This window comes from Aedes albopictus, chromosome 2, assembly GCF_035046485.1.
Source record: "Aedes albopictus strain Foshan chromosome 2, AalbF5, whole genome shotgun sequence".
NCBI classification, from domain to species: domain Eukaryota; kingdom Metazoa; phylum Arthropoda; class Insecta; order Diptera; family Culicidae; genus Aedes; species Aedes albopictus.
In genome coordinates this window covers 13,509,312-13,523,376 of record NC_085137.1, presented here as the reverse complement: position 1 = coordinate 13,523,376, position 14,065 = coordinate 13,509,312, and the positions used below count along the sequence as shown (strand labels likewise).

At 40.6% G+C, this 14,065-nt stretch overlaps 1 protein-coding gene across 2 annotated transcripts in view; it reads left to right on the top strand.

The window, feature by feature from the left end:
• The first annotated feature begins 7,680 nt into the window (after positions 1–7,680).
• The window catches only part of LOC109429886 (excitatory amino acid transporter), a 53,777-nt gene continuing 47,392 nt past the window's right edge, over positions 7,681–14,065 (top strand). The window contains exon 1 of one of the 2 annotated variants that reach the window (XM_029873494.2): positions 7,681–8,215. Coding sequence is in view for 1 of the 2 variants with exons in the window: in XM_029873493.2 (XP_029729353.2) it covers positions 8,191–8,196 (6 nt within the window). In the remaining variant the exon portion in view is untranslated. The remainder of the gene's footprint in view (positions 8,216–14,065) is intronic. The other variant, XM_029873493.2, reaches the window with a different exon arrangement.

Sequence of the window (14,065 nt, the reverse complement as noted above, 5' to 3'; positions counted from 1 at the left end):
CATAAAAGGCTGAAATCAAGAAAGTGTATCATAAGGCTGAAATTACAAAAGGCTGAAAGTTGAAAAGGCTGAAAATATGGAAATGCATATAAGTTATACTGCCGTTCTACGCATAGTTGTCCCATGTTGAAAAACTTGAAGCTGAGAAAATCGCGATTGAAGTTTCAAACAGGTTTTTCATGTTTTTTGGCCAAACGGTGCAACAAATCGGATTTAAGTTTTCATAGTATCGTTAGAAATTGCTTATATTTTCATGCCTGAGGTATTTCCAATCAAATATTTTTAAAAATATAGTGTTTTTAGTAAAAAAAAAAGATTAGTGGGACTGTTATGCCTAGAAATGTGGTCCTGTTAACGAAATTTCTACGCATATCAGTCCCACCATATTTAGTCGTCTCTTTTCACGCTCGATGTGGTCTGTTCTGTACTTTTTTTGTTATATTTTTTTTAATAACAAACTATATTAGCTTCTCTTATAACATTATAAGACTCTCATGTATAAGGCTCAAATGTCTCGAGGCAAAACGGAGCCGAAAGACAACATAAGAATGACATCACATTTTAGCACTTTCTTCATAATCTGGTAAGTAGCAACTAGGTGAGTGAGTTGGTGAAAAAGAAGTTGATAAGTGAATTGATGAGAGGATGAATATGAGGTACTTCAAGATTAAGGACAGACTTGTTAGAATCCCAAAATGGCCACCACAATGGCCGACTTCGGCACCTACTCACGATTTTGAGCGCACAAATCTCTTCGTAAACAAAACCAGCACACCTGATCTTTTTATTTAAAGCTTATTACAAGTGAGCAAGAACAGAATAATAAAATGCACTGTCGTTTGAAGTTTGCTTCTTGAGATTTGTGCGTCTGAAGTTCTGATGCACTGTTGAAGCGGGATTCCATGACGTTGGTCCTTAAGTGAGTTGGTGAGTGAGTCAGTTATGAATTAGGAAAGTTACAGCTTACAGAGAGTTGCCCCGTTAATTTTTATGCGTTGGTAAGAGAATTGTTAAATTGGTGAGTGTGTGTGGGATAGTAAGTACATGAGTTAATGAAGTGAATTGACTTCACTGACTTCAGTGAGTGACATGGTGAGTAAGTGAGTTTGTTGGTTTATGAGTATGTGAGATTTGTTCCGTAGGAGCAGTGACAAGCAGGGCGCGGAGGCGGAAACATGCCGCATTTCGTCGTTCTCGCGTTTTTTGCATTTTTCTTTGTGTTTTTAGTTTGTACTTGAGTGGAATGCTGATGGAAGAGTGAACGGTCGTCGGTCGTCAGTGACAAGCAGGGCGTGGAGGCTGAAACACGCCGCATTTCGTCTTTACCGCGTTTTCGTATTTTTCATTGTGTTTTTTGTTCGCACTTTGTGTAAATGATCGACGATGGCTCGGTGGCAAGAGACCACATTGCCCGCATCGTGGTGCTCGTGTTCGTCGTTATTCCGAGTTCGGAAATGCTAGTATCCAAGAGATTGTTTTTCAGTGCGTCGGGTATTCTCGATTATGTATTTTTTTCGGATTCTTCGATGGACGATCGGAGAATCAACGAGCGGTGTGAACGAGTGCACATTTAATATGGTTGGACCGTTTGCATGCTGAGACCAAAGCCAAACATAGAAAACCAGCTGGTCAGGATTACCCGGTGAGTTCGTTCCTTATTATTACTTTTTATATTTGAACATGACATATATGGGGATTTCGGAGGGGTAGCCTAAGGAAGTTAAATGAACTGGTTTCCGGGCAAATGTTCGTGGGGTGGCCAGACTTTGTCACGAGATAACAATTATCATGTTGTTTTCCGAAGGTATCCAGTGAATTTAGCTTACCCTGCTACAACAAACCATCAGGTAGATCATTCCGTTCCGGTATGACTCTGCAGCCATAGGTAATCCTTGTGCTGATGGTGGGTACACAATCATCATCATCATCATCATCATCATGTGAGATTTGTTCCGTAGGAGTGAGTGCATTAGTGAGTTAGTAAGTGAGTTATAAAGTATGGGTTTCGTTGTTGTGCGGTTAGCAGCGCCAGCAATTCAGGCGTATTGATATCCACGTAGTGTGACTTCGATTCTCACTCCAGTCTGAGGAGACTTTCCAGCAAACAAAGAATTCTTCATTGGGCCACAAATCTCCATTAAAGAAATAAGTCGGGGATATTTAAATGTATTAATTACGAAAATGGATTCATTTTTTTACTTAAATAGCTCTTCCATCGCAGTTTACGTCGAAATATGTATTGTAGGGTATATGGATCATTCCTTGGCCTAATTTGCAAACCGCCTTGACAATTTTGACCATAAGTCATGAATCAATAGCACTAAAAATAATATGTTGACCCTATTACGTACTCTAGGCAATGCATGTTTCACCAATTGGAAGTAAACTAATGCAGATATTCAAGAATTTACTTAATTAAGTTGAAAAGATTCGATGCGATGGTATGCAACGTTGGTCTATGGTACAAAAATCGGCCTATTAGTGGATACAACGTTGGCCTATTGCTTTCCATGCACTAGAACCACTTATTATCTCATTTTTTCAATATTTCTGCTGAGGTATTATCTCTGTTTGTTCACCAATCATACTTTCAAATTACATTTTCGGAGCCAAATTTTCAAAAAAAAAACTATAAATAAATCACTTAAACTAAAGTTCTTTCTTTTTTAGTAACGAAAACAATGCAACCCGATTATTGTGTTATATTTTTACAGTCACCGCATACAAAATCTATTTTTCTGTTCGTCCTTTCTGGTTCTTACGCAAGCAATGTTGTTGGCGTCACTTTATCGGTGTTTTTGACGTCACTTTACTGATGGGCCAAGATTTGGGTACATAGTGAAAAAAATGTCCTCAATATTCGGCCCACATTTAATTTATAAAATAGTTATTATTCGTTAAAAACAAACATACAAATTCAAACTAGCATCTTTGACCGTCGCATAAAATGTTCAGTTATTGAAAAGGCAATTCGAAATATTCCAGAATCATGCCATTTATGATCATGTGTATATACTACCCACTAAGCCGAAGAATCATGGCTTCTACAAAAGCTAAACAAAGTGACATTTTCATACAATTTTAATACATTAAAGTGCTAAAATTGAAACGAAATGTTACAGTTGTTTGGTGCAAAGCTTTTCCGATATCCAGTTCGGCATGTTTGTTTGAGTTTTTGGGTAACGTTAAGATAGGCCGAACGAGGGGACTATGCCAACGAAGCATCCCGATACCCTATATACAGTATTATCGAAATAAGCGATTCGAACGTTAGGCCAAAAACGTTATAAGGTCGGAAAGGTCATTGGGCCGAAAATGTTGTTAGGTCGAAAAGGTCGCCAGGCCGACAATCGTTTGGTCGGAAAAACGTCGTTTGACCGCAAAATATTGTTACATCAAAATATTTACCCCAACTAACATGTTTGCTGTATAAGAGCTTAATAAACCACTTTTACATAAGCGTTTGTTCTATAAGCTCTTATGCAGCTACTTTTGTTAGTTGGGACTTTACATATATGGCCGAATAAGTTATTAGGCCAAAAACGTCATTAAACCGGATTGATCATTAGGCCGAAAAAGGCATGAAGTCGAAAAGGTGTTTAGGCCAAAAATGTCTTTAGGCCGAAAAGGTCTTTAGGCCGAAAATGAATTGAATTGAATTGAAAATGAATTGAGGCCGAAAAGGTTTTTAGGCTGAAAGGATCTTTAGGCCGAAAAGGTCTTTAGGTCGAAAAGGTCTTTAGACCGAAAAGGTCTTTAGGCCGAAAAGGTCTTTAGGCCGAAAAGGTCTTTAGGCCGAAAAGGTCTTTAGGCAGAAAAGGTCTTTAGGCCGAAAAGGTCTTTAGGCCGAAAAGGTCTTTAGGCCGAAAAGGTCTTTAGGCCGAAAAGGTCTTTAGGCCGAAAAGGTCTTTAGGCCGAAAAGGTCTTTAGGCCGAAAAGGTCTTTAGGCCGAAAAGGTCTTTAGGCCGAAAAGGTCTTAAGGCCGAAAAGGTCTTTAGGCCGAAAAGGTCTTTAGGCCGAAAAGGTCTTTAGGCCGAAAAGGTCTTTAGGCCGAAAAGGTCTTTAGGCCGAAAAGGTCTTTAGGCCGAAAAGGTCTTTAGGCCGAAAAGGTCTTTAGGCCGAAAAGGTCTTTAGGCCGAAAAGGTCTTTAGGCCGAAAAGGTCTTTAGGCCGAAAAGGTCTTTAGGCCGAAAAGGTCTTTAGGCCGTAAAGGTCTTCAGGCCGAAAAGGTCTTTAGGCCGAAAAGGTCTTTAGGCCGAAAAGGTCTTCAGGCCGAAAAGGTCTTTAGGCCGAAAAGGTCTTCAGGCCGAAATGGTATTTTGGCCAGATCTCGGCGAAATGACCTTGTGCTATACCTGAATTATTAGGCCCTAACGTTCGTTTCGGCCTAATTATCTATTCGGCCTACTGAATTTTTCGGCCTAATGACCGTTGCGGCCTAATGGTCTATTTTGCCTAATGACCAACAAAGCATACAACTGATTAAGCTTTTGTATTAATTTTAAATGACAAGAAATATGTACATATCATTGAAATAAAATATGTTTAGAAATACAACAGCTGAAGTTTCCAAACATTCTGCACCATGCCTTCCTCTCTTTGTTTTGGTCATATGAATAGGAGCCCCAGCAAAAATTGGGAATTATTTGCCATTAGAGGCTTCATGCTTCATGAATCTTTATTTGAATATAAAGCGTCAGAATGCCGTTGGTAATGTTACGGTTCTATATTCATCCTATTCGAAAACAAACAGTTACAGTACTATGTTCACTTTTAATACAAATACAATAATAAGAATATAATGCTTTTGGGCTCTATCATTTATTTTACATATACACAGAAAGCCGCTTATCTAGGACACAACACATACTAACAACAGTTTACTCAAGAATCCACTTACTCATCAAGTCTCTGAGCGTCTAGGTAACTTGTTTATCAAGTTACTCAATAACTCATTAAAACATTCATTCAAAACAGTCACTCACTTACCCATCATCCCAATAATAAACCAACTCACTTATCAAATCACAGGCTTATCATCTTACTCATTTACAAATCAACCCACACACTTACAAAATCTCGCTCAACAAGTCACTCACTTATTCTTCAATTCACTTACTCGGTTGATCTCTCCTCAATTGATATATTGATTGCTTGTTCAGTACCTCCAGTAGTTCATCTTCGATTTGGGTTTAACCCAAAAGTGTTCCTTTTATTTTCTAAAATATTGGGATAACATATTGAAATAAAAAAGTGAAACGCATCAACTGACTTACCAACAATATTTCAAGCTTGCTTAAATTCTGGAAATTTTCAAATATATCAGTCATTCAATACAGCAGCCTCTTTGTCATTATATTGGATCGGCTTCGTCATGCTTCACGACATTTGAGTCTCTTAATTAAGTTAAAATGTTATGTTTGGTTTATGAGCTCAACGCGCATTGCTGCAATATTTGAATTTAGATTGAAACTGCAAATTGCGAAGAAATAACAGTTTTTGTTTAACTGGAAAACTAGTTTCGTTCCAGCTGGAGCGTAATGCCAACATAAAAGAAGAGTTTATACCATGCAGTATTGAAATAGCCATGCTATTAGGTGAAGTAAGTTACAAAAAATGCTTAATGTATCGGTTTTACGTAGAAATATTATAGTGGGACTGTTATGCGTAGAATTTCAGTTGTGGGACAGACATGCGTAGAAATTCAACAGTGGGACAATTTGACTTGACATGCTTTTTATTGAGTCTTCGAACAAAGTATGTTATTTTTTGATGTTATATGAAAATATAGGTAAAAATAGAGCGCCTGGAGCAAAAAAGTCAAAATCGTCAAAAAGTAACATGGGACAACTATGCTTATAACGGCAGTATAGCACTATTTCTTTTTCTTGGAGTAACGCCCGAACTGAGATCGAGCCTGCTTCTCAGCTTTGGCATATCGTGTAACAGGTGCGAATATACTCAATGCCTAAGGAAGTCAAGAAAATTTTCTTTATGAAAAGTTCTTGATCCGAACGCAAATCGCACGCGTAACCCCCAGGGCCTAGTTTCGAAACTGAGCATTTAGTGAAAAGACTAATGATGCATACCAACGAACACAAAAAGGAACTGATAATATTCATATAGTTAATTTATTCTTCTTTAAACACGAGCTATTCTTTCGAGCCATGTTGTTTTGGAGATTGTTATCACAACGGCTACTTAAACAATATCATCAGAGATTTTCCCTTCTATGCTATTCTTTTGAAAATTACTGTCTTAGTAATCTAGGCATTCAATAATCCATAGCATTATGGCCAGTCGTAAAACTTTCCGATTCAGAACATAGTAACTGAAGCATGTTTCCCCAAAATGGCATAATTTGGCCAACCATGAACTAGGGACGGTAGGACGCTCAATCGTCAAGCTCAAGTAAAATCAATGCGAGTGCCACGGCTGGGTAATTGACCAACAAGCAAATTTTCAAATAGATCATTAAATCAATGGATGTATGTAATTATGCCCAATAGTAGTTATCTGTTTGTCTGAGTTGTTAGTGTTGAGGTTAGTCTTTAGGCTAGTGTGTTTGAAAACTAGCCGAATAACTATTTCAGCCTTTGGTTATTTCAGCCTTTCGTAATTCAGCCTTTTGTACGTAACTCGATCCATTGTCACCCCCAAAGACGGTACATTTGAACGTGATTATCTCTGTAAGTAGGAATTATGAATCGGACTATAACTGAATATTAGGAATTTTGGCTTATGCCGGTGGTTGCTACAAATGCTGAAGAACGTATTCTACGAAAAAGACACTATCACTGCTAGGTGGATTGATATGTGTCTTTTGAATATTTTATTTCTTTGGATTTTGAAATTTTGGGTTCCCAGGGCCAAAAGTTGATGCCTCTTAGCCAAAGCAGTAAACTTCTCTCTACACACTTAAATTCAGAAATTTATCTCGGTGAACGGTTTACCGAGAATCCAACAGCTGATATCTCGGTAAAATATTTACTGATTCTCGGTAAAAATTTTACCGAGATTTCGGTAAACCATTACCGAGTCTCGGTGAACTTTGCTGATATTTCGGTAAAAAGTTGGATTACCGAGATCTCGGCAAAGTTTTAACGACATCTCGGTAAAACTTTTACCGAGATTCAGTGAAAATTATTACTGGATTCTCAGCTGTTGCATTCTCGGCAATCCGTTTGCTGGGGTCGGCGATTTAATTTAAGTGTGTAAAGCCAAAGAAATCATAAAACCAACTTTGAGATAGCTGATCTCACTTAGACGGAATGTTATGCCTCTGTTTCACTTATGAGCTACTCAGATCTAATGCATACTCGATTATCAACATATGTATAACTAAGTTATAAGTAAAGAGCAACACTTTATTTTAATTAGCTTCCTATCCGAATATATATTTCGTAATTTCCTAGGCTTGGATAGCGTTACGTATAAATACGGATTCTAAAAACAGCTGAAATCTTCGCGAAACGGCATAGAGACACATGAATAATTCACGGTCGGCTTCGCTACTGGTGGTTATGTAGCGACGACGACGACGACATCATCACCGGGTGCAATATGGTTATTGCTATGTGCATCTCCTGTTGATAATGCAGCGCTGCACGTAGCCTAAAGGTGCAACATAGCCATCGTTCATAGAATAAATCCGACGACGGCGCTCTCTGCTGTGCCATCACTACTCTCCCCTGAAGTGTTTCCCAGCTGACGATGGTTCGGTCGGGTTGCACTCTGGCAAAAAGGGTTTTCCTTGTTCGCTCATTTCCCGTTCGCGGTTCGTTCGGTTCGGTCGCATCTTTCCGTAGCACCTGTATCCCGGTCGATCCCGGTCCGTCTTTGTCTAGAGAGGGGGTGGTGGTCTAAGTGGTTGTGTGGTAGCGAGGGACGTCGTTGTGGTCCGGCGTGTCAATGGAAACTAGTGATTCCGGCTCTAGTGCAGTCCCTCCTAAATGGATTAGTCGCGTCACCATCGCAGTCAGTTACTATTGGTTCGATATTTAGTTTTAAAGGTGTCTCTATCATTCCGACGAATCGAGCCACAAGATTGATTATCTACATCGTTGTGAAGCAGCAGGAAGCAGCTCGCATAAGTGGATAATTAGGGAAACGTAGTACCTTTGTCATCCCCAACCCCATTCCATTTCTGGTGGAACACCGAACAAGGAGTACCTACGTCTGGAGTACGGAGATGAAGGTGATTGAGCTATACATAAGTGTGTAAATACAAAGCGAAGAGACTGACTGGAATTGAAACGGATTGCAGCATCTCATGGAGGCGCATGGTGTTTTTATTACCCCTAAAGCAATTTACATTAGACAAACTGAGCGAGCAATGAGAGGATATGCAATAATGGGAGTTTATGTTTGCGAGTATCCTTCGGGAGCTCAGACGGGAGCATGGGAAGAAGATAACTTGCGCAAGAACCATGTAACGAATACAACTGTCGGCATGTTGAAGGACAAGGCTGAGACGATTTTCTTTTTTTATTCGTTAGATACATGTGCAATTACTGTTGGGTTGCTACAATCTCGTAATGCTATCCTGCTTTGTGGTTTAACGATTTCTCAGAAGTAAATGCATTTTCTTATTTATTTATTATAACCATTTGCGTAATTACTTGCTTATCCTTTTTTGTCATAAATATTGTAAAAGTATAGTATAGTATAGTGTACTATAGTAAACATTTATCTACTATTCATGATTGATGATAAAGCTCTCTGTAATATTACATATTTAAGCAAATACCCAGAGTCCAGACTCATTTGTTTTCTTTTCTATGGGCTGAACGACGATCTATTTTTTTATTAGCATAAATGGAATCTAAAGGAAAATTTATTCATTATTTTCTTTAAAAAAATGTCTTATTTTCAAATAATTGGATAAGTAGCACTGCGGAAGGTTGCAAGTTGAAATACGCGTATGTGCCAAAGGATATGGATTGGGTTGGATTCACAAACGTGGGACCCGCGGCCACAATTTTACGGGGGAGGTTTTGCTAGTGGAAATTGTTTTTTTTTGCTATCGCTGGGATCTTTTACGTGAAATCTCTAAAGAGAATTTCTAGCGGGAACCATGATGAAATTTCTGAAACAATTGCTGGTTAATTTTTACGATTTTATTGCGGAACTTGAGCGTAAAAAATCAAACGCAACTGCTGCTAGGGGAGTTTCTGACGCCCTTTCAAACAATGCTCAACAATTCTGTCGAAACTTTACATTAGCGGATATTTTATTAGAACAGTGTAAGAATTTTTATCGGAAAATGAGTTTCTGATGGACATCATTTCAAACAGAGCAAATTTTTTAGTCGATTTTTTCATGTAATAGATTTTTTTTTTGATATTTTGAAGTCATTTAAATGGTATCATTGGAAAACAGAACGATGACTGGTTTCATCACACAGTTGGATCAAAATTTTAACTTTAATTGCAACGGTTTCGACAAAAACCGGAGTGATCATTTCGCCCCTGGGGCTCGTTATGTCTTGAACATTTTGATGTCCGTAATAGGGAACGGTTTGCATGCCTAAATTTGATCGTTGCCCGGAATATCCAGAAAGCTTACAATTATACACTCAGCCAAATACACTTAAGATTTTCATTAAAAAACGGCTTTTAAATGACTCATAACAATTAGAATAAATTGCATAAGGTCGCTCTATAAAATAAAACCGACTCAAAGCCTGGTTTTTATACACACAGGGTGTTAGGTTCGTGAGTGAAAACCTTTAAAAGGTGATAGAGGACCAAAAATTGTGAGAAAAATTGTTCTACGCATATGGTCAATTTTCAACTGTTACGTAGTTATTGAACTTTCCATGATTTTGACTATTATTGCCTTAACCTTTTGGAGCCGATTTTTTTCGCCGCTGTCGACGCAACCTCGCTGGTGTCGAACACGTTTGTTATGCTCGGTTTCATGGCCGGCTCCAAAGGGTTAAACTGGCTATAACTTGAAAATGGTCAAACTTATTTCAGGTTTTTGATCCTTATTCGAAAGATTATTAAATTTTCTGTCAAATGCCATCTTTGAATCTATTAGTTTAGTCAAATAACCTAGTTCTCTAGAGCAAAAAAAGCTCAGAAGCAGCGTGTTTTATTTTGTTTTTGTCAATTATCTTTGGATAATGCGTATTTAAATAAAATTCTATCTTAGGCAAAGTTTTGGTTGGGTTTTCATTTTATGGCTTTATCGATCCTTTTCTACTCAGAGAATGAGGAAGTAGAGATCAAAGTGGATAATGAAATGGTAGATACGATAGTATTCGCTAGGTTGCGAACAAGTGTGAAAATTTTATAGGAGATGAAATTAGACAAGTAGGCGATGTATTGAACGAATATATCGAAGGCGTGAAACTTCTGCCGTATCACCTGTGCTTTTAAACGAATAGGCTTGTTTGGTAGTTCATACCACCTTACCAAGACTGACAAAAATTTCAGGCACCCGACTACCTATGTATTGTTACCAATACAGAATCGCAGAATCATCACCTTCTTCACCATAGTCTCTTGAATATGATTCATCAACATCCTGGACATGAACATCCCCTGCTCCGTCATCAGGTCCAGCAAGCTCGAGTTTCTCCCCTTCTTGATTGAAGATAATAGGAATTACCATTATTTCTTGTCTTCACAGGTTTGTAGGCGCTTTAGCAATCACCGGAAGTATCTCAATCTCCAGCTCGCAAAAATTGCTTTGGAGGTAGGCCGTTGCACTCAATTGTCTAACCTTCTTCAATGCTGCTTCCTTTTTGCCGAACGATACTTCTACGCCTGCCCTGGTTAGCTTGCTTACCGATATGAGGTTCTCTCTTAGTCCATCAACAACCTTCACGTCTTGTGCTTGCGGGGCCACTCCTTGGTTACTTCATGTGTCCTTAGCTTCTCTTCATGTGTCGCCCATAACCTGTAAAGTTGCAGTCTGGTAGTCCAACGAAAAGCCAATGAAACTCAGCAATAAAACGAATGAAATGAACTAGCTTTAATGACAACTGGAATAGGAATGAACAACTTGAAAAAATGGAGGGTAACGCCGACTACTATGATCTATGATAGTGATTTTAACGACCTCAATTGGTTTGTCTTCTACATAAACCAAATTTTATACACGATGAATGATCACAGAACGTAGTCTACGGTACTCAAAAAGCCTCACTATAGACGGGCTTGGTGGTCTAGTGGCTACAGCTTGTACAACTCATGTATATCCATCGCTAGAACCAGAAACGTATCGAAAAAAGACGTTTCTCTCCCTTCCAACTTACACAGCACAGTGTATATAACGCACACAATCTATCACCTTACGAACACTATAATTAACCCCTATCCATGGGTCGCATCACCGACTCAACGATGACTCCCAGATCTCCCATCCTCTCCGTGTAACAAATACCCCTGTCCGTGTGGGTTTTGGAGACGCAGAGTGCTCTCGAACCAGTATACTCTAACATTCCTTTTCCTTCCCAACTGACTATAGTTCGCCCGAAATCCTTATGCTGTTCTGCACACCGTCCATCGTTGCTCTTATCAGTCTGGTAAGCTTCCCGGGAAAGCTGTTCTCGTTCATGATTTTCCATAGCTCTGTGCGGTCGATACTGTCGGCACAGCAGTTCCATTTCCTCGCACTCCGCTTCTTCCAGGCGGTACTTTTTCTCCCGGAAGAGACGGATCTGCTGTTTCCACTTCTGTCTATATCGCTACACATTCTGTCGGGTGCCATGCTGCAGAATTACCGCCCGCGCATCCTTCTCCTCCAAAACCGCTCTGTGCTCCTCTTCGAACCAATCGTTTCGTCGACTCTGTTCTACGTACTTACCCGATCGTGCTCTCGGCTGCGTTGTTGATGGCTGCTTTGACTGTACCTACAGCAATCCTCTAGAACATAGGTTCCCAAACTTTCAGGTCACGCGACCCCCTTTTGCCAGCAGACGTAGTTTTCGCGACCCCCCATAGAAATTCCCTCATTTGTTGTCTATTACAGTAAAATATTTTACTGTCCCTCGCGACCCCCTGGATGATGGTCGACGACCCCACTGGGGGGTCGCGATCCACAGTTTGGGAAACCATGCTCTAGAGGGGCCACATCGAGCACACCCTCGTCCGGCAACGTTGCCTCGAGATTCTGCGCGTATGCGGTGGCGACATCTGGTTGCTTCAGTCGCTCTAGATCGTACCGGGGCGGCCGCCGGTACTGTACATTGTTAATAGCGGAGAGTTTTGGACGCAGTTTAACCATCACCAGGTAGTGATCAGAGTCGATATTAGCGCCACGATAGGTCCTGACGTCGATAATGTCGGAGAAGTGCCGTCCATCAATCAGAACGTGGTCGATTTGCGATTCCGTTTGTTGTGGTGATCTCCAGGTGTAACAATACGGGAGGCTGTGCTGGAAGAAGGTGCTACGAATGGCCATGTTCTTGGAGGCGGCGAAATCGATGAGGCGTAGGCCATTTTCGTTCGTCAGCTGGTGGGCGCTGAACTTTTCAATCGTCGGTCTGAATTCGTCCTTCTGGCCTACCTGAGCATTTAGCTGAAGTTAAAGAATCGGCCCTTGATCCTCAACCTGCACATTCTTTCGCCGATCACGCGCCTCTGCATATCACCCATCATGATGAAAGCTGTTCCCAGCTCGCGTATGTTGCCGCTGCTCTGGTAGATGGTATGATTACCTCTAAACGTTCGCACCATGGATCCTGTCCAACACAACTCCTGCAGCGCTACGATGCCGTACCCTCGATCCTTCAGTATATCGGCAGTACGCGGGTGCTCCCAATGAAGTTGAGAGATCGGCAGTTCCACGTACCGAGTTTCCAATCGCAAGTCCTTTTTGTTCGCTGGGGTCTTTGCCGTTGGTCTCGGTTTGTATTATTCTGTTGCTGATTTTCCGTTACAATGTTTTTTTTTTACGGCTGGCTCGTAAGGCCTGACACCAACCCCCTACTTTGCGGAGGACCATAGTGCACAGTTGAGCTTAGAGTCCTTCCCTGGCACTCGGACGTTGATCAGCCGCCCCTAACATGGGGATCAGACGCTGTTATGAGCCGCTCCTCCTGGAGAACAGACGCTCAGGTTTGCCGAAGCAAACCCCCCCCCCCTCCCTGTCAGCCTACAACCAACTGGGGTTGGTTACCCGATCTTCCCTAAGGGTGCTCATAGTTTCCGGCCGGTACCACGACGAGGTAGGGATAGGAGTTGCTGGGCAGAAGCTAGTGGATCACAATGGGATCTGAATTACGCAGCATACCCAGCCTTTACCGTGCCTCCTCCAAGAATAACTGCAGGAATTTTCACAGTAGTTTCTCCAGGAATTGTTCCGGGAAATAATTTAAGAATTCCTCCATGAATTATTTTAGGAACTTCTTCAGTAATTACTTCACGGACTCTTACAGGAAATGTGCAAGGAATTCCTCCAAGAAACCCCCCAGGATTTTTTTCAATTCCTCCATAAATTACTACATAAATTCTTCCTGAAAGTATTTCAGGAATTCCTTCAAGATTTTCATCAAGAATTTTTTGAAGAAATTCCTGTCAGTATTTTTGTAGGAATTCTGTAAGAAATGCCTGATAGAATTCTTCAAAAAATCATGGAGAAATTCCTAGAGAGATTCATGGCGGATTTCTTGGAAGTATTGCTGAAGAAATTCTTGGAAGGGATTGCTGGAGGAATTCTTGGCGGCTGTCTTGGAGGAATTACTGGTGGAATTTCTGAAGATATTTATTGAAAAATCCCTGGAGGTATCCCTAGAGGAGTTTATAAAGGAATCCCTGTCCATACAAATGGTTACTTGGACCAGCAGCCTTACCACAATAGACCAATAAATGGTCGCAGTGGGTTTGTAATCTGATAGAAGAAGGCCAGCAGCATCAAAGTCGGAAGGATACGGAGCCACTGCATATTGCAAGAATGTTGTTTTGCAGCTCTGCAAAGATAATTTGCACAAGGATTCCGGATGGTATAGGACGACGTGGAGCATAGCAGATAAGGCGGGCCGAGCAGGTCAAGCGTGGCTCGGCGTGTTAAGAATGTTCCTGTGGTTTAAGAAAATCAACTTTTAATCAAGTTGT